We start from the raw sequence: 19,341 nt of genomic DNA on the forward strand, positions 1-19,341 counted from the left end.
TCCCTCTATCTTTCAGTGTTGTCTGTGTTTTTCTCCTCCGCCAGCCTACGTCAGACACACACGGCGCGCATTGTCATGGTCCAGCTCGGTGTTCGTACCCGGAGAAGAAGGGAAATAGTGTGTGATAATATCCCCACAGGGAGGCGATGGCGTGTATGTGGGTTTATTTTGATCTCATTTGTAATTTTTAATCTTTTTAAAATATCACTAGAGAATTCATGAGGACTTTTGGGGTTGTGATGTAATTCGACTACTGTTAATAATATGTAATATGATCAAATGCGTGTTAATTGACCACGCCTACAAGGAGCGCACGCCTTCTTCATTTTATAAACCAAAAAAGTTCCCTGGATGCATCATTGGATGTATTTCATGTGATGTGATGTGAATGGTCATAACCGCACATTTAAAAAAGGTTTTTAACTCAATTCCAGCAACAAAAAAAGATCAAGCGGTCACAGATAATTTAGCCAGTTACAAATTTATGAGCAACTGAAAACTAATGCAGTTTAAAACCACAGCCGTGCAATAAATGCTGCAAAAAATGTTCAGTTTAAGCATTGATTTAACTTCATGGTCAATTTGAAGACTGTAGGACAACATACAATAAATAATTGAGTCTGACCCAACACATCTCATCAGCACCTGAAAAAACTGAACATTATATCAGTCATGAAAGTATTTATTTCAGCTGTGCACGTTTTCTCATGTATTCATGAAATAATTTACAGCCATAAACAAAACAAGTTTATATAAATCTGTTGTGTTGCTTATTGGTGTTGGTATATGATGCAATAGGCATTTGAAAACAGCAAACCTTTTGATTTCACATTGCAGCAAAAAAATTGCACAGGTGTTCCTAATAAAATGTATAACGATGTCGAGCCATCTTCTGCCCCAGGTAGACGTGACAGTAAGCCAGCATGCTGAATACTAATAAATAAATACTAAGACTAATTACAATTCAGTTGTTTTATTCATACCTGTGACAATTTAATCTGTATGGTTATAAGGCATTTAAATTAAAATGACATATGGCATTTAAATTAAATTTGGACATTTATAACCTACAAAAATTGGAAGAATGTGTTCTGAAAAAAGATTTCCTATAGCCTGATATTTTTGTTTGTTTTATCCTACTACCAAAAGTCAAAAACCTAAATAAATCAATCTTTAAGTAGTATATGACGAAAAGATGGAACTAGAGAATTGTTGTTAATTCAGCTTGAAAAATGAGTGAAAATATACATTTTCTGCCAATTAACTAACTAATTAACTGAGCTCTACGCTCCATGTATCTCTCTCTACTGATTTACTTCATTCAGGTTTCACAAATTTTTGGAAGATTTTGGAATTTATATAGTATATAAAGTATAAACAATTCTACCAGTTGTTCACTACGCTTTTTCTTTGCTGAGAGAGCTTCAAGCTCTCTGTGATGACAACCATCTGCCCCGCTGACGAATGAAGTGAGCTACAAGCTTTCCCTTTACAAGTATGTTCTCAACGTAGCTCAAACCTACTTTGCCATACTTTCCATCTTTCCTCTGCACATTTTTTACATTCGCTTCACTTGGACAAACTCAATATTTGTCCACTAATCATCCAGCACGGATCACACTCGACCAACAAAGACACCTCATGATTTTAATATTTCATCTCTCCAGCTATCTCGATCCCGCCTTTGCCGCTTGCGTGCAAGTTCTGGGAAATAAGCACTGTTGTATGGCCTCTCCCTCTCATTTGCGGCTTGCCCCGGCTCCTTGCCGTTGCTGCTCCTCTGGTCGAGCAGGGCCTTGGTCCTCCTCCTTTCTTCAGCCTCCCTCTGTAAGCGCTCAGCACGCAACCTTTCTATGGAGCTGAAAAAGAAAAGTTTTTTTTTCTTTAACCCCATTAGTATTTATTACAGAGGTAACCAGTGTTATATTTTCCAAAATGTTGAAGTATCCGTTTAAAATCGTTAAACCAAACAGCCTTAAATATGTCGAAATATTTGGAGTTCCTGGGCTGAAATCAATCAGCTACGTCAATATTTACAGTTAGTTATTATAACAATATTATATCTAAAAAGAGAAAGCGACTTTCTTACCTCTCTCCACTGCTCCTCTTCTCCCCTCTGACTTTTTTTTCCTTTTTCTTGCCGTTATTGTGTTTTTTGTCCTTTACAGCCAGGGCTTTCTTCATTTCTTTCAATGGGTCTAAACTATCCTTCAATCTGCGATCTCTCTTCTCTTTCTCTTCTTCACTTATTCCCTTCTTTTCTTTTTCTTTCCTCTCCTCTTTTTCTTTCTTCTCTTCTATTTCTTTGCCAGTTTTCATGTACCACGGAGTGACTTCAGACCCTGGTTGGGGTCCGAGAGACACCAGCAAGCCGATAGCGCGTTCCTCCTTCTCCTGGAAAAAGCACGAGCAAAAACAACAGTAATTCAAATGAAATGTGTTGTGTGGTGACGGCAGAGCCAAAAAATGCCAAATGCAGAGAATGGCAATAATAGTAAAATTATTCACCTTTCTTTTTGCTAATCTCTTCACTGAGATTTGATTATAAAACTGGAGCACATCCTTGTATTTTACACTTTGCCCTGAAATAACAGCTCTGTGCCTCTTCTTCTTCTTGTGAAGAAGTAGTTCTACATTAAAACAGGCTGTTTCATGTTGTGATGTATGATACACTAGAATGTAAATTAGGAAAACAATGACGACAATTAAATGTTAGTTGAGCAAAAAGGTTCATTTTTTTACCTTGAAATAGTTTGGAGAAGAATTATTATTACAGTGGCCGCTTTTGTTCCTGGAGCCTTCAGTCACAGCTTGTAGACTCAGATGGAGTTGACCAGTGAGATCTATGGTTTTGGATCAATTGTCATCACAAGACTGTAACCCCTAAATCCACCCTCACTGTAGGTCAAGTGATAACAACGAAACCGCCTCCATGACAACTGAGCCAACTCTGTCTGTTGATGAAGGCAACAAGTTGTGGCTGAAAGCTCTGGAAAACCTAAGTGGATCTTGTCATCAGACAAGGGCAGAATTGAATGTACATTTTTAAAGGTTATTTATGTACGTTGCAATATTAATACATAATTACTGCATGAGAGTGACAGAAGAAGAAGCGACATCACCTTTTCATCTTTCTTTTCTTTAAGATACTCGGCATTCCCCTTCTTCTCTGAGGAATCCTCGAGGGGGAAAAGATTAAGATGCTCCAGAACTCCACTTCCTCCACTCCGTTCTTCGTCTTCATCCTCTTCCCTCTTTTCTCCTGCTGAAGGGAGAGCAGCTCGGGATTTCCTTCTCAGATACTCTGTACGAGCCTGTGGGGAGGAAGAATCGTTATTCCAAACTAAATATACAAAGGCAAATAAAGGCTTCTTCATAATGTATCATATCATAGCTGTTCCACCGGCAACAACATTGATTTACAGTAACTAAAGCTTCAGCGATGAAGCTTTAGTCCATCAGGAATTGATGTATAAATATGACCAATGTTAGGATATAAGAACAGACACTAATATTACATTATGTATGACGTGTTCTTCAAATTTAAAACTACATTTATTCTAAATGTCCACAACTAGGTCCAACGGTCCGGGTCTACAACCAAAACTATAATTTGCCATCACTTTATCAGTTGAACTGTTGAAAACACTTAGCCTATGCTTCTTAAAACTCAAAAAAACTATGTTTACAAATGTTAGTAATACATTTATTAAGGAAAACAAGCTGTGTTCGTTTTACTTTTTTGATGATGGCGGATTTTATTTTTTGTTGACAATTACTTGGAGCTCTATTGACATATTTAAATTCATACATTTAATAACAGAACCTGCAACCTCAAAATATCTTTTAGATCCATTAATTTGAGTAAACATGCGTTTGATAATAAAGACATTAAAGTGTTTGTGGCGTTGGATCTGGATCCAGACTTTAGGTCTGCACAGAAGATAACCACTCATGACCCTCATTGGGGCCCTGGAGCGTCATCTTCATCATCGTGCCGGAAATCAACGTCACACCGCTGGGGGTCACCCACCTCTTGCTCCGCGCGCTCCACGCGACGCGTGGCCTCGCGCTCCTCCTCGGCCGCCTGGGCCTCGTCCTTCCGCACGCGAGCGACGTTGTCTTTGTTGCGGACATGCCAGCTCTTCTTCGGAAGGATGTTCATTGTTGTCTTGGGCGCTGATGATGCTGCACGTGAGCAGTCAGGCTAGCTCCGACTTCCGTGTGAACCAACACGAACAAACACAGACTGTGGTAATGAAACCGTCACGCGTGAAGAAAGACGAAGTGGGGGAAAGAAGGCGGAGGCAGGAAAATTAGACGAATGTGAAGTGAGAAAAAAAGAGCGATGCCACCGTTTTGGTGCAGCTGTTGACTTCAATTTTTACGATTAAGCTAACATCATCCCAGGTTTGCTTCTACCCAATTTAGCGCGACACGTTAATGACGCAGCTGCGAGGAGACACATTTAATTCACTCCCTCACAAGAAACTCATCTTTTCAACACATTGCCATGAACAAAAATGACTAATATCTAATATACTATGACTAACTTGATGAGGGCAGAACTGCTCTTGTTGACGGCAGCAGCAGCCCACAGGAAGTAGTAGTCGCAAACCGGAAGTAAACATGAGACTTTATTGCACCACCACAACGCTGACTCGAGAGGGGGCTATAAGTCCTCATTTTATTATGTAAAGAAAAAAATTCAGTAAGTGGGAAAACTGCATTTATAACAAAGAGACCATTTGACAAATGTATAATTGGCTTTGTGTAATTTAATCATTTACCCCTTAGTTAGATAGATTAATAATTAATATGTGTACATGTTCCTAGAAAGCTGCTGATCTGTCAAGAACCACAGCTTTTTTTATAATCTTGTTGCATGCTTATTGTCTAAACCCCATCCAGCATTATATGACACTGACTAGAATATGCATACAGTCCTTTTAGGCGCCCCATCATATTATATTGTGTTTAAAAGGTTGTACAACCAAAAGATGGTCCTTGTTCCATCACTCATGTGCTCCTGCACTGTGTTATAGGATCTGATGTCGACTCAGTTTCTCAATCTGCTTCACCAAGAACTGCTTATCACGGCCCTCCTGTAAACCAAACACCAATTATTGTATTGGTAAACTAAATGCCTTTAAATCTTAGGAAATGATATAGGTCTACTAACATATGGTCAATATTCAATAATATGTGTTGTCTGAGCCTTTGCTATTACAATACACTATTCGGGTGAATGCCAATAACTTACCAGTTTCAGCTGAGCTCTTAGCAGGGCAACACTTTTCCCATAAACAGAGGCCAAGGCTACAAAATAGCACATCATCACACTGCCAAATAGAAAGGAGCCGGGGTTATGCATCATAAAATAGACAGTTAAATACCACATAATATGCAGGTAAAATATAGGCTGCCTTATCTATTTGGCTTTAAGTGCAGTACCTTATATGCCAGAATAAAAATCGTACAGAAAGCGCAGTTTCACTTACCAAAATAATACAGACAGGGGGATGGAGAATGACTGGGAACCGATGAAGAAGAGAAAGTCCTGTGTAACTTTAGAGAGGCTGTAAAAAGATTTTGGAACTATCGACCACATGTTGGGGAAGAAACGGAAAGGGCCACAACCCATAGATGGATGGATCCTGGGTGGAAAGAGGGACACACTAGTCTTCAACAATCTAATATAACATTGAAAACTTTACTATCCAAACCTAAACCTGTCAGTCGTCTGACAAATATTAATTGTGTGATCTGTAGGGTAAAAACCTCAATGTCCACTTTCACTACTATTTAAAAATAATTGGTCATCACTGCAAGCACTAAACTAAAAAAAAGCGCTTCTGTTATGATGCAAGCAATCAGCACTCACTTAGCAATACTGTAAACCATGACAGCTGTGGCCAGGCCCCAGCCGATCAGGAGTACCACCAGGCAAAAGAAGGTGGAGGTGGTGGAGCGAAACGTCTTCAGTGCTGGCCGACAATTATAGAAGAGTGTGATCTAAGGAGAAAAGGGTCAATAGGGTCGGGAACCAAATCAAAGCAGAGTGTTGGTGAATAACTTTCTCCTTTCTCGACTAACAAACTGGCATTGTGTGACATGTTGGCTTTGTTAAAGTAACATCTTCACCTTCTTGAAGTAGAAGAGGAGGACAAACTTGATGGTGTTGATGAGCGGCAGCAGAGGGCAAAAAAGAGCTCCTGTCCAAACCACAGTCTGACCGTAAACCAGTCCAAGCACGTTGGCGGGAACTACAAACTCCTGTCGACCAACCCACTGAGCCAGCTTACTGGACCAGTTGTCCACCACCATCCTGACACACACGTATGCAAACGCACAGTACAATTACCAACATTGTTATATACTGTATTTATTTGCAAAATATAGATATAGACAAAATCACACAGTGGTTTGTACCTGCGTGGAAACTCCACCAGGATGAGCACGGCGATGTTGATGAGGAAGTCAAACAGTGTGAGCTTGTACATCTCCTGTCCCACACGAGTTTCCCAGCACTACACAATGACACACACATGAAAGAATGTATCTGTTTCGCAATATTTAAATGTTAAATTAATTTTCTTTGCCTTTTCACCCACATTCTTAAAAAAGGACTGAGTTGCCTAATGTAGGCAAACTATTTCCTTATTATACTTATTATACCACCTCATTATATACCATTGTACATATAAGCTTATACTGCATTATTGAGGACACAGTTGGCAGCTTTCTCTTTGTCAGTTGTAACAGATTCAAAACATACTTCAAGCAGAGTCATGTCATATTCTCTTTTTATTCTGGTGACTCACAGACGTTTAGCGAAACAAAACTCCCATCAATCTGTTTGTTTCTCATTCTTTCAGCTGACGTGGAGCATTCTCTATCTGTGCAATGATGCACACTGCAAGCAGACGTCTTTGCTTGTGTAAACATAGCCATAGCAGAGAAGTTAGATTAGAAAAACAAATATTCTGCCCTCATAACTGCAGAATTGTTTTGCATTTATCTTAATCCCTCTCTAGTTTGTTCTTAAACTGCTGTCGAGCAGCGTGGAGACTGTTTGTAAAGAGGAAGCATATTTTACAATATTTCACATGTACTCAAGAAGTATAAATACCGGGTAGACGTTATAGTTGTATTGGCACAGTTTACACTCTCCATTGTTTGTGTTGCCCTCACAGGTGATCTGACGCCACAGGGTTAAGAGAAGAACCCCCAGACCCATGAGACGAAGGACCACGGCCCTACACGTGGAACGCACAAGACAAAACATTATCAAACCACCTGTGGTACTGAACCAGTCATTTGTTTTTGGTTTAGAGGTTGAACACAAGAGCGACTATTGACTTTGAGGTTATGTTATCCAGTACAATGCCAGGTTGTAAAGCAGTTTTTAGAGAACATGGAGCACACCTCTACATCCCTGCACTGCATTTCAGAATGGAATATTGTATGTTGTACACATGACTTTATATTTTATTAGATAAATGTCTAAAGTAGATTAGAAAACATGTGGCCTGTTGTTACAGTTCAAAGACGGATTTTGCCTCAAAACCTAAATCTTTCAAATGCTTTCATTGAAATAATTGTTTTCATTTTATTTGTTCTTCCATGACATCTCATGACCTCTCAAATTAATACTGTTACCCTCTGGAGGAGCCCCGCCCCTTTATGTCTCCGGATTAAACTGTAAGTAGTTGAAACTAGCTTTACCTCCACCAACGGCATCATTGACATGTTACTTTTGATACTTTAACTGCATTTTGTTGATAATACATCTGAAATACATTTTTTAATGATGGCCTGGTACTTGCATTGGAGAAATGGTGCTCTTGCTTCATTAAAGGTTTTGACTATTTCCTCTATCACTGAGTTCAGATGACACACGTTTCCTTTTTGTCGCAGGTTTTTTTTTTTTTTAAATATTAGTTTAAACCTTTAACCCCTTAACTCGTAACAAACACATATGACTAAATGCAAATGCTCTGACAGAATAACTCTCTCACAGAAGCAGCTTCACCTTAACAGCGCCACTATGACAGTGATGCTGGGGGTGTATCGCTCCACCAGGGCGATCTGGTCGCACAGCAGCGGCACCACGAAGTTTCCAACGGTGATGACAATGGAAGGGAGATACTCTAAAATCAAACCCACGATTCCTTCCTCACCACTCATTGCCTGTGTGTCGGGGACGGGAAACAAAAGGTCACAGAAAGACTTTCTGACCCGAAGCCAAATGAACATCATCACACACCTTCTCCATAAGTTACCTGGCTGAAGTTGGTGGCGATGAAGATGCCGTAGAAGGCGGCAGCGATGAGCCCGACGGAAACAAAACCCAAGAAAACACGTAGAGAGTATAAAACTATTTTTTGACACAAAGTCAGAGCGGCTGCCCTTTTCTTTATGATCTCCTCCTCCAGATCCACCTGACAGAGGAGGAGAAAAGAGACGAGGGGTCATCTGAAAGCATCGGGGAACGGTTATGCAAACCTGTGTTGTGCTGCAGAGAGAACAACTCTTTTTGGGACAGATCCCTTCTGACCTGCAGCCGGTAGTGGATGTTCTTCTGCTTCAGTTTGGTAGCTCTGTTTCCCTGGCAACCGTAGTCCCAGCCGGTGAACAATATCCTGCTGTAGTTGCCCACGGCGGCGCTGCCTCCCGTTGCCACGGCAACTCGAGCTGCAGTCCCCATGCTGCACGTATAAGAGCCGGACAGGGACGAGGATACAGATGCAGATCGAGGTGACTGAACTGTCGATGCAGGCTTTGAAATGTCATGCTGTTTATTCCACCCCACTGAACACTTACTGAGACGGCTGAACACACACACTTTACACACACACACACACGTAGAAACACATATACACAGGCTGCAGCTTAACTCCTGATATTGAACCTGTTTGTTCTGGGACTGACCGTGCAATGATGCAAATGAGACAAAAGACAAAGTAGAAGATGGCAGTGAAGAGGTAGGCCAGGGGGATGTTGTAGGAGAAGCTGCTGTCCTCCACCATTGTGTTGTTGTAGTAGCCGTAAAACAGGTATGAATACTCCATGAAACCCTGATCAAAGAGGAGAGGACAGTCACCAAGCATAGTGTACCAAATGCTCATGGGATGTGTTTTAAATTCACTTTTATCAGGACAGAATAAAGTTGGAGCCCGTGTTTATTTAGTGCTTAAATCACACTTTAACGTTTTGCAAGGGTTTTGTGTGGAACTAATTGTTAGACAGAACCAATGATTTGTATTCTTAATAGAAACATGCATGATAGTCCCACCAATCTTCTCATCAAAAGAATCACAATGTCCAATATTGAAAGACACTAATATCTGTCTCTGTATACATTCTCCATGTCTTATCTTTGAAGCTCAGTGTGATGCTCCAGTTTCTCACCGTTCCTGAAAGTAAGTCCAGGAAGTAATTATAGAACAAGACCAAGCCTTGAGGATTCGGGTCATAAACCATGCATTCATCTGGACCTGGAAAACATAGCAAAGGGAAAGCTTAAGCTTAAGGTCTTTTATATTTTACACAAACCACGACTGCTACTGCAGTAATGTCTCGTTGCCTTGAAACTGTTGCGTCAGTTGTTGCATGAAATGCACGAAATTAACAAAAAATGAAGAAATGGAGAACAAAAATGAAAACAAAGCGCCATGTCTGACCCTCAAGTTAACTAGAAGTGAAATATTGTGAGCTGACAGACTGCAGGTTGAACAAGACATTACCAGTGCTGTTAACAGGGCTGGCCTCAACAAATCTGAAGACAATGCTGGGGATGAGGACAAATCCAGCAATCAGTAAAAAGGAAACAAAATTGAGGACCACCAAGAATCGCAGGAACAGGAAGTAAGACTGGACGCCACCTCCGAAGTTCCCTGCGGAGGGAGGGAAGGCGGGGGATTTAATTAACAAAGCAAACATTTTGTGAATGCAATAAACACTTTTCTTAACACTATTATGCATTAGCATACAGCAATATGTAGTCCTGAATTAAACCATGAAAGGTTTACCTCCAATCTTTTGCAACGACTTTCTCCACAGTATGAAAAAGTTGAAAGATCCTCTGGCCTTTTCTTTTAGTTTCTTCAGAGATTTGGTCTGTTTCCGTCTCCAGGACTGCCTGCTGGAAACCACAGGCACCTGCATCTGCTGCACCTGCCTGTAATGGTTACACTTAAATGACTCTGAAGTACATACTGTGTGATGTAATGATTGGTAACACTTTATATTATTGTTCTGTACTCTACAGATACTTTAAGATATTTCCTGAACTATATTACATTATAGGTAAACTAGTGATAGTGTTTCAATGGTACATTTCTAATGGATTAAGTTCTCTCACATTAGTAGTCCCTGTTTGAAGATGTGTACCATTTAAAGTATTAAAGTTTACCTCCAGTAAAAAAGATGTGTTGCTTAGTGTTACTTCACTTGAACCTTATATGCAAAATAATGTATGTGAGAAGGTCATACGAGCTTGAAGGAGGTAAGTCTGTCTCACCTAGAATCTGAGTTTAAACGTGTAAGTGTGAGCAATATTTTGTGACACCACAGCTAGTTTTGGCAGTTAATTGTGGTCCGATATACAACTTAAATGTGAAAACCTAAAGCCTGTAGTCTAGCACACTATACTGTGCACTAAGAACTGATCATAGGATTTGACTTGGCCACTTGGGGACAACATGGTTGCAATCAGATGCTTTTTACACATCCAGCTGTTGCAATTAAACATTATCATTAATGAATAATTTCAATAGTCTAGCTCTGTATTGGGTCTCAGCCGACTTCTTAATAATATCTACAAGTGACCCATTTTACATTAAAACACTGTTTTCATTTAATTGGTTGGTATGTTATTATTTGTTTTAAAAAAGAAGGATTATAGCCACTTTAAATTATATTTAAAAGTATCGTGTTTTATGTTATAAACCATGATTGGAGCGACTCTTTAACCAAAACCTTTGAAAAGAACACCGCCAAACTTTCCGGATAGGTCTCATACCTCACAGCTCTTTTCAGGGCCATGGGCAGAGGGATGGCCCTGAGGTCCCGAGGCGGTCCACCGCTGCCCTCTTCATTCTCCTCCGCTGGGGTCGAGCTCCAGTCGTACTGAGGATAGTTTTGATTGGACTCTCGAGATGAAGCCCGTCGTGACCTCGGTGACTGTTGGTCACTCGGGTAACCATTCTCTGTGAGTGGTTGAGCCAAGAAAACGATCAAAGTAATGAGTCAACACAGTTCAGTCAGACACTAGAATAGTCGGTCTATGTGTTTAAAATGAACAAATAGATGAAGAGGTAAGAAAAGACACACCTTCAATGTAGTCATACATGTGTAGTGAGCCTGGCCTCTGTGGTTCACCGGCCATTTCTCTAATGCAGCTGAACACGACGAGTTTTCAAGACTTTCCTCTGTAACTACATCTAATCCTTCACCAGCAACACGTCCAGAACAAAACAAATGCTGAAGCAGCTCGTCATGAGGAAATGCTGCTTATCCAGGAACACCTTACCTTCCCAGGTGATTTCTCTCACGGACTTTACACCCTTTGTAAATGACCACACAGGCACTTCCTTGTATGATTTAACCCCTTATTTCCATGGAGATAGTTGCCGTTCATTTACAATTTGCAGACAGCAAGAAAACAGGTTATAGTTAAATTAATTTGTGTTATTGTGGCGTTCAAAGAAGAGTGAACTTCAGAAATAATTTTGGTGAATATAAATCGTGGGCAGTGACGGGAACAGATGCAATGTTTAATTTAAATGTAACAAGTTGATATGAAACCAACAACTCCACACAAAATGTTTAACAAAGGGGTTCTGTTTCTCTTCGCCTAAACCCTGTTGTGAGGTAACTGAGCAGGTGTGTTTTCTGTTCACTAATGCCGGAGAGTTAATGATTCCCAGCCTGACAACTGGAAGAATGTGATGTATGAAAACCTTTTTTTCTACAAGCATTATCTGACTGATTTACACAAGGTAATTATAAACTCCATGAAATAAACAACAAATTCAAACATTCATATAAAGTAGACTTTAGAGAAAGAATAGGCAAGAGAGTGACATTGATGAGGAAATGCTGATATATATTCCACAAGTAACACTGTTACAGAGCAGGGAGTGTTACAGCTATGTGAAGCTAAAAAAGTTGAAAAATAAATAGACACAATAATCACCGTGCAATAATGAAAAACAAAGGGACTCATTTCTACAAGGGTTGAGTTGTGGCACAGAGATGGTCAGGGTGAAATAAAATGTGTTTATAATTCAAATGATCTCAGTTTGAGGTAACATGTGGGGGTGAAACCCACTGGGAGATACGACCTTTCAATTGTGCTGTGAGTCATGCTCATATACAACACAGACACAGTGGAGCTACGAGACAGGAATGAGTGAAAGAAGACTGAGTGTGTTCCCAACTGTTCAGTTAATCATGGAAAATAGCTCGATCATAGTTCCTATGACTTCCACCATGTCGCCCGGCCCGAGCTGTGCTGTTACTCAGGATTTCATTGGCAGCTTATGTGAAACGTGCGACGTTTTGTATCAAATGTTTGGTCCCAGCACTGAATGGTTCATGATGGCAGTACAGACAGTTTTGGCAGTGAACGGACTGTTGCTATCTTACACATGGCACACTCATATACAGCAGTGCGACAGAGCGGTCAGTGCAGATGTTCCTCATATGCTCACAGTTGCAGGCAGAACAACAAACAGAGACATTTTGGATTCACTGGATCAAGGGAGTAAAACAAAACACTGAAATGTTTAGCAAACACAATGAGGAACATTATTATGCTGGAAACCAAATCTAAAACACAAATGTCCTTCTGTAATAAGACAGTAATACAAATGTACACAGTAAGTTTGACATTGTACTTTCTCAGCACTTAACCATCACAAAAACCTAATTACACTAAGACTGTTTACTGTGGTCAAAAACAAATTTAAGACGCCAAATGATGTCTGAGTCCTGACAATGAAACCATAATGATGTTCTTTTCAATTACAACCCATTCTGTACTCCAGTATAAATGTACTGTAACATAATGCTGAGCACTGCTGGAATGTTTGGTTGGTTATGGAAACTCATTTGAATCACATTTAACTATTTTTAAGACCATTATGAGGCTTTGGTTCATTATTGTTTGACAAAGCGTACTGCCCTTTTTTTTTTTTGAACAGCATCTTAACATTTCAACAGCCTAAATTTTAACGGTAATATAGTTTGATTAAACACTTCAAACTGTTGAAGGTATTGTGAAATAAAAGCACACACACTGTTCTGGCAGATGCTGTTGAACTGTTAGCTCCACTCCAGTTGCCTCTCACACTATAAAATTAACATTCATTGAGCTCACACATTCCTCTCCCAGTATTCACAGTACTTTTATGCACATGTACTTGTATGGAATGTCTTTTATCAGATGTTTCTTGTCGCACTTTTGTCTGATTTATCTCACTTTTTTAATAACTTTCCCATTTTCCCACAATGCATCTCATTGGACGTGCGTGACATTTGTTTCTAGGAAGATGAAGGTTGGTGCAATTTATCTTTATAAATTCTAGTCTTGACGTAACTCCTCCTCGTGTCCAAAAAATGTACCCACCCAGTTCTTTTCTCTTTCTCCTTTCAGTCATTTTTTTCCCCAGTTTTCAAGTTTTCTATCTTCTCTCCCTCTCTTTTCTCCTCCTTGTCCCCTCTCCTTCCTTCCCGTTTGCCTCCTAGAACCCTGCCAACTATGATACAACCGACAGCGATGATGTGCATGATAAAGTAGATGGATGCCCAGTAGTTGATGGTGTCAGAGGCCTTCAGCAGAACAAAGCCCATGCACATGAAGTCGTAGGCCCTCATCTTCAAGAACCAGTGAACCCAGTCGAAGACGTTCTGACCAAAAGGACCCAGCTTAGCTCGGACAGAGGCCTCCATGGCAGACTCGGCTGCGATGCACAGGGGGATGGTGAGGAAGGAGAGGTAGTAACCGGCATGTAGTCCATGCCAGTAGGCGCTGATGAACATGGTCCAGCCAGCCCTGCGAGTTACAGACCAACAGGAGAGATGTTAAAATAATAACAATAACACATTTTATTTGTATTGCACTTTATATTTTAGCAATCTCAAAGTGCTACAGAGCAGAATAAAACAAGAACATGTTTAAGATATATTTAAAACAGAACCTATAAAAGATATTTTAGCAGTATGCTTTCTTAAAAAGGCTTAAAGTCGTACGGACGTGCCACTGTGAGGCCTTTTGTCTTCTGTCCATTCGTTTATTTCAGGTAACATCATTTGTTTGGAATGGATTACGGGCAAAATAAGTTAAAAAGGAAATATTCAAAGTGGGTATTAGGATATGAAATAATCGCGACACGTTCATCTTTCAGGGACTAAACAGTCTTGCTATATCCATATGCTTGCTATAACCTCAAGTCTAACATCTTTCAAATTGGATCTCATTGCACAGGTCCATTATTTGAATGCCCAATTGACCACACCAGGATTCATGGGTGAGTTTGGTTGCTTAATGCCTGTGAAATAAGCAGAAACTGCTGCACATATAAAGCCTGACCTGAGAGCGTAGGCTTTGAAGGGGGCATTTGGGTAGATGTAGTGATGCAGCCACCACTGCACCGTCATGTTCCAGTAACGCATGCCGTGGCGGACCTTCACACAGAAATCTGTGTTGTAGCAGTCGATGTTCTGGATGGTTTTGAAGTCATATTTCTCTTCACTGGTGGGATCAGAACTGGCCACAAGAGAAAAAAAACAAACAATGGCATGAATATCAACTTTCAATAACAACAATACGAAATGAATACACACTGAGATGTTAGAGAGGAATGACATTTGACAAAATACACAACTATTGATCATCTTTCAATATACTTGTTAGTTCTGTGATTATGTACCTGTAGTGGACTGTGGGTCCTCCTCCAGGTTTGGACAGAGCCTTCTCGGGATAGCAGCCCAGACCTGCACTGATGCAACCAGCCTCAGCTCCACACCACGCTGCATAGAAACGCATCCTGAACACGAAGAACACAGCCACCATGTAGAAGAGCCTGGTGACAGCGAGAGAAAAGTGCATTATTCATTATTTGGTACCAAACAACTGGAGGGATTCTATCCTAAATTACTACTAGGCCCTCCACTACTATCCTAAACCACAGCACTGTTGCATTTAGCTCACTGTGAATCGTATTCTGTGCTTTCTTTTCATTCATTTGTCTCATTTCATTTGCCTTCCTCTGACAAACAGCAGCCACACTCCTGAAAAGAAATGAGTAGAGACATATCGCACAATCATTACACTAAAGTTTAAGTTAACTGGGTACCAGGACAATTTGGGAAATTTTTCTACATGTTATGTTATATGTTTTCACCACATTTAAACGTTTTTCATTACATAAAAGAACTTTGTATAAAACGCTTTTAAAATGTTTTATTCTTATTTTTTAGTTGGATGAAGATCATTATTTTAATTAGTTGCTTTAATTTAGTGTATTCTTATTAAAGCATTTACAATATTGTATTGTATGCTGACATTATTAATGAAATTCTGATGATTATTATAGAATAAATCTATAACTACGATTACAGACACTGTAAGTATTTTCAAAAGACTAACAATACCTGAAGAAAAAGTTTTGGTCCAGAAACTCCTCTGTGCGAACGTAGGCCAGTGGGAAGACGTAGTTGACAGCCAGGAACAAAGCAGCGTACACGGGAACGAGCTTCAAGCGCTGCAGACACGGCACCAAGCCGGGCAGAGCCTGCGGGCTCGGCTGCCTCAGCCAGTCAACGTACGTTTGGAAGCGAAAGAACGGACCTTTAGAGAGATGGAGGGAGTAGATTATGGAATGAAGGCAGCAATGAGAAGACAGTGACGGACAGTGAGTGTAATGCAAGACACGAAAGGAAACGGTGGAGGACAGCGAGGTTCAAAAGAAAAGAGGTTTGTGTTGTAAAGGAAAGGGGAGTAAGAGAACAAAAAGAGAATAGAGGTATATGAAAAACCAGAAGTAATTCTAAATAATATGGAAAACAATATGGACTCACAATATAGGACAGGTAGCAAGAGTGAGACAAAGAGAGACAACAGTTAAAATGCATGCAAAAGAACATTTACATCGACAACAACACGCATGCATATAAACAGCTTGCACACAAATATAATTTTTCAAAGTTCACAACTGACACAACTTCCTCCCACCAACATTATTCGGAGAAGATTCTAAGAAACGTCAGAAGTTTCCACAGACTTACCAGTCATTATACCGGCATAACAGTAGCTATAGGACAGGATGTCGTAGAGGGAGGGCTCCTGCGACAGACCACCAATGACTGGAGACTTTGCAAAAGAGCTCACTTCCTTTTTCTTCTCCATGTGGAAGCTGTAAACCTCGTTGGCGAGACTCACCATCTGAGTTCAAAGCATAAAAATACATTAATAAAGATGCCCAAACCGTAAAGACACTCTTACTTTGCTTCTATATATCTGACAATGGTTGTGTGCCTTGAGAGTGAGAAGGAGCTGGATGGCGTTGGCAAAGGGTGTCGGTGGTTGTAGACCGAACCAGGTGACAAGACGGAAGAAGAGGAGGTAGAGAAAGGTCCAGGTGAGACTCAATGCTGGGGCATGTCTAGTAGACAGAGACAGATGTTATGAGTATGAGAACGTGTTCTGTCAGCACAGTATCTACAGTGCAGGTCATGTCGACAGTCGCCTTCGCACTCATTGGCTCCTGTTGTGTGACACGTGCATCAGCATTTACTGTACACCACAGAGAAATCAAATAGTGTTAGAAATGAGCATTTATCTAATTTATGTACCTATTTTTTCACATTAAAAAAACTATTATTTAGATATGTTACGGGAAGAAAGATACAAACACTTTTACCTACATGAATTAATTATATATATTAAATCATTTAAAATAAACAAAAGAAGATGTGAAAATCTAAAAGCCAAGACAAGATAAACCAGTTGAGTTACAAGCTAAAATGCCTCAAATTAATTTTTCCAAAATGAGGATTTGCTGCTTTTCTTTGTCATATCTAATTGGAAATTGAATATCGTTGGGTTTTGGACCACAAGTGAGGCAAAACAAGTACTTTCAAGATATACTGGGCTCTGAAAAGTTGTATGGGGTCTTTTTCTACATTGTTTTACATCTCAGAGACGTTTGTGACTTATTTGATACTGTAGAAAATCAAATAATATTTGTGTCTGTTCTTTACTTTCCGGACTTTTGTACTAACAGTGTGTTTCTCAGTGAAATGTTTGAGTGAAATACGTTACCGCCAGCTGCTCTTTATAATGATCCATGTTCCAATCACCGTCACAAGAGAATGGAGGGTGTGGATGTGACAAGTAGTGATGGCGATAGAGAGGCCAAGAAGGAGAGCCGCCCCTTGCTTCACAGGAGGACCTGAAGGGAAAGCAAAGAGAAACAATTAAAGCACCTACAACCTTCTATCGAGGAGCTGCATGGGGTTGGAAAAACACCTGAGACACAGTATCAAAAGTCTTTAAAAAGTCTGTATATTTCCACATATTGTTCTCCTCTCCATTACTTGCATTGTGGGTAACACAGGCACTCCGCTTTGACAAGAAAGATGAACATTGATCTGTCGATAACTGAGCATCTCCAACGATGTTATAGAAAAAAACATTATGTAAAACAAATCTTCTTAATCTTTGTCCATTTATATGTGAACATTTAATGAATCCTCGTTTGTTTTCTGTGCTATAATGCAAAACTGAAATAACTTTAAAAATGGATTTCATGCCCTTTAGAGAAGACTAATATAAATGTATTATCATTATAATAATGTTATGTTCCAATATACTGACTGAGGTAACGGAAGAGGAATCCAACAGGGATGGAGGCAGCAAGAACTCCCAAGTACACCCGCTCATCAGAAGACATCGCTCTGCCGGCACACAAACACACATCAGCCCTACACTTACATAAATAACTACATACATATGAAACATAATTAAGGTACAATCCATAATTATCAAAGAACAGCACACAGACCAAACACATGCAAGAAATACACCACAGTCCATTAAAATACCCTGCAACTATTACTACCCTTGGTGAAGCTAATATTCTCTCTTTTTATTGAGACTGCATGATGGATATATTGATTCAACTCTACAGTATGGTTTGAGGATGTTGTCAGAGGTTCATCACATATTATGACAAAGTGGAGGGAATACTTCATCCAAAAGTAACATACATAAAGTGAGGGTGTGTCGTGAGGTTTGCATTTGTTTAATTACAAAGAAATGTTGCCTCATATGTTATTTCTTTATAGTTTTATCATTTCCTCCAATTTTGACATTTGGGGACATATTTATTTGCAACCACAACATAGTTATTACTTCAAAATGTGTTTATTATAAATAGGCTAATTTGTCTTCCATTTATTTTTGAACGTCATTGCTTGATTTTTTTTAAATTTGCCCAATAGTCCTGATAAGATTATTTCAATTTGACCAGCAACAATACTGAGAAAATCTTCAGTGTGCATTTCACAATACATCCGGTGACTTGTGCAAGAGCACCATGTAACTTTGTTGCAGAACCCTGTAATATTAATTGTTTGGCAAGTCAAATGAAATGGTCCACTGATACGTTAGGTGCAAGGGACCACACATTTGCAATATTACATAACACGGAAATTACCAAAAGAGAACTCGTCCACAGGCGAACAGAAGAAGTAGTTTGAGATATCGGTCTACCTACTGCATCTATGATCGCTTTCAGTAAAGAGAAAAAAACAGATTACATTAATTACATTTTGTGTGGTGACTAAAATGTGTCCACCACATACCATCACACTGTTGCCCTTAAAAGCTACTTCCAGGTGAGCTTACACGGCAACGTTAAGCAACATAAACCGAGCAAAGTCAATGCTTTATAAATTGCGATGCAAAATCAAAACAGACTGGAAGGTTTAAAGAGGTTAAAACGACTCATTTGATCTCGTCCGTTTACTGGCACTTGTCTGTAGAGAGGCGCAAACGTTATCAATGAAGGTTCAAACAATTATAATCTTAGTGGTCTACACAGCGACTAACCGTTGAATTGGCAAGCGACAGTTACGTATTACTTACAACTTATTAAATCACCACGGTTCAATATCTCTGGTCTCTGGCACAGCCCGCACGTTCAACCAGTACATGCAGTTAAAACAAAAAAAAAACACTAACTTCCTGGTTGGAGAACGATGACGCCATGTAGGGCGGTACCATTCTAAAAGGTAGGGGTGTCGACCATTGAGACTTCAGCGAGGATT

The 19,341-nt window shown here is 39.9% G+C and overlaps 3 protein-coding genes and 1 long non-coding RNA gene across 5 annotated transcripts; 1 reads left to right on the top strand and 3 right to left on the bottom strand.

Moving 5' to 3' along the window:
* Nucleotides 1–420: 420 nt before the first annotated feature.
* leng1 (leukocyte receptor cluster (LRC) member 1) lies at nucleotides 421–4,604 on the bottom strand. Its single transcript, XM_068568969.1, has 4 exons — nucleotides 4,034–4,604; nucleotides 3,123–3,314; nucleotides 2,090–2,394; nucleotides 421–1,859 (listed from the first exon to the last, which is right to left on the bottom strand). Exons 1-4 carry the CDS (start codon nucleotides 4,163–4,165, stop codon nucleotides 1,640–1,642), a joined length of 849 nt encoding a protein of 282 aa, XP_068425070.1. The 5' UTR covers nucleotides 4,166–4,604; the 3' UTR covers nucleotides 421–1,639.
* On the top strand, nucleotides 4,035–7,839 carry LOC137780765 (uncharacterized). Its single transcript, XR_011077169.1, has 3 exons — nucleotides 4,035–4,254; nucleotides 6,158–6,339; nucleotides 7,197–7,839. It is a non-coding gene; the product is annotated as an uncharacterized lncRNA (long non-coding RNA).
* tmc4 (transmembrane channel-like 4) lies at nucleotides 4,691–11,556 on the bottom strand. The gene is made up of 16 exons (XM_068568968.1): nucleotides 11,338–11,556; nucleotides 11,027–11,213; nucleotides 10,035–10,183; nucleotides 9,750–9,899; nucleotides 9,415–9,500; nucleotides 8,935–9,080; nucleotides 8,561–8,711; nucleotides 8,286–8,444; nucleotides 8,036–8,193; nucleotides 7,133–7,259; nucleotides 6,433–6,530; nucleotides 6,145–6,328; nucleotides 5,885–6,015; nucleotides 5,502–5,657; nucleotides 5,264–5,342; nucleotides 4,691–5,105 (listed from the first exon to the last, which is right to left on the bottom strand). The coding sequence occupies exons 1-16, from the start codon at nucleotides 11,390–11,392 to the stop codon at nucleotides 5,040–5,042; spliced, it is 2,082 nt and encodes a 693-aa protein (XP_068425069.1). The 5' UTR covers nucleotides 11,393–11,556; the 3' UTR covers nucleotides 4,691–5,039.
* A 489-nt stretch (nucleotides 11,557–12,045) lies between these two features.
* Nucleotides 12,046–19,249, bottom strand: mboat7 (membrane bound O-acyltransferase domain containing 7). Of its 2 annotated transcripts, XM_068570725.1 has the most exons (10): nucleotides 19,160–19,237; nucleotides 18,729–18,802; nucleotides 17,888–17,967; nucleotides 17,333–17,462; nucleotides 16,547–16,673; nucleotides 16,297–16,453; nucleotides 15,664–15,859; nucleotides 14,940–15,092; nucleotides 14,600–14,776; nucleotides 12,046–14,062 (listed from the first exon to the last, which is right to left on the bottom strand). In XM_068570725.1, the coding sequence occupies exons 3-10, from the start codon at nucleotides 17,961–17,963 to the stop codon at nucleotides 13,660–13,662; spliced, it is 1,419 nt and encodes a 472-aa protein (XP_068426826.1). In that variant the 5' UTR covers nucleotides 17,964–17,967; nucleotides 18,729–18,802; nucleotides 19,160–19,237; the 3' UTR covers nucleotides 12,046–13,659. The 2 variants fall into 2 exon arrangements, with proteins under 2 accessions (XP_068426826.1, XP_068426825.1); XM_068570724.1 differs by lacking the exon at nucleotides 18,729–18,802 and having other exon boundaries at nucleotides 19,160–19,249.
* Between the last annotated feature and the right edge of the window lie 92 nt (nucleotides 19,250–19,341).

This window comes from Clinocottus analis, unplaced genomic scaffold (assembly GCF_023055335.1).
Source record: "Clinocottus analis isolate CAN_PGR_092001 unplaced genomic scaffold, fCliAna1.0.p SCAF_9, whole genome shotgun sequence".
In the NCBI taxonomy this organism is placed as follows: domain Eukaryota; kingdom Metazoa; phylum Chordata; class Actinopteri; order Perciformes; family Cottidae; genus Clinocottus; species Clinocottus analis.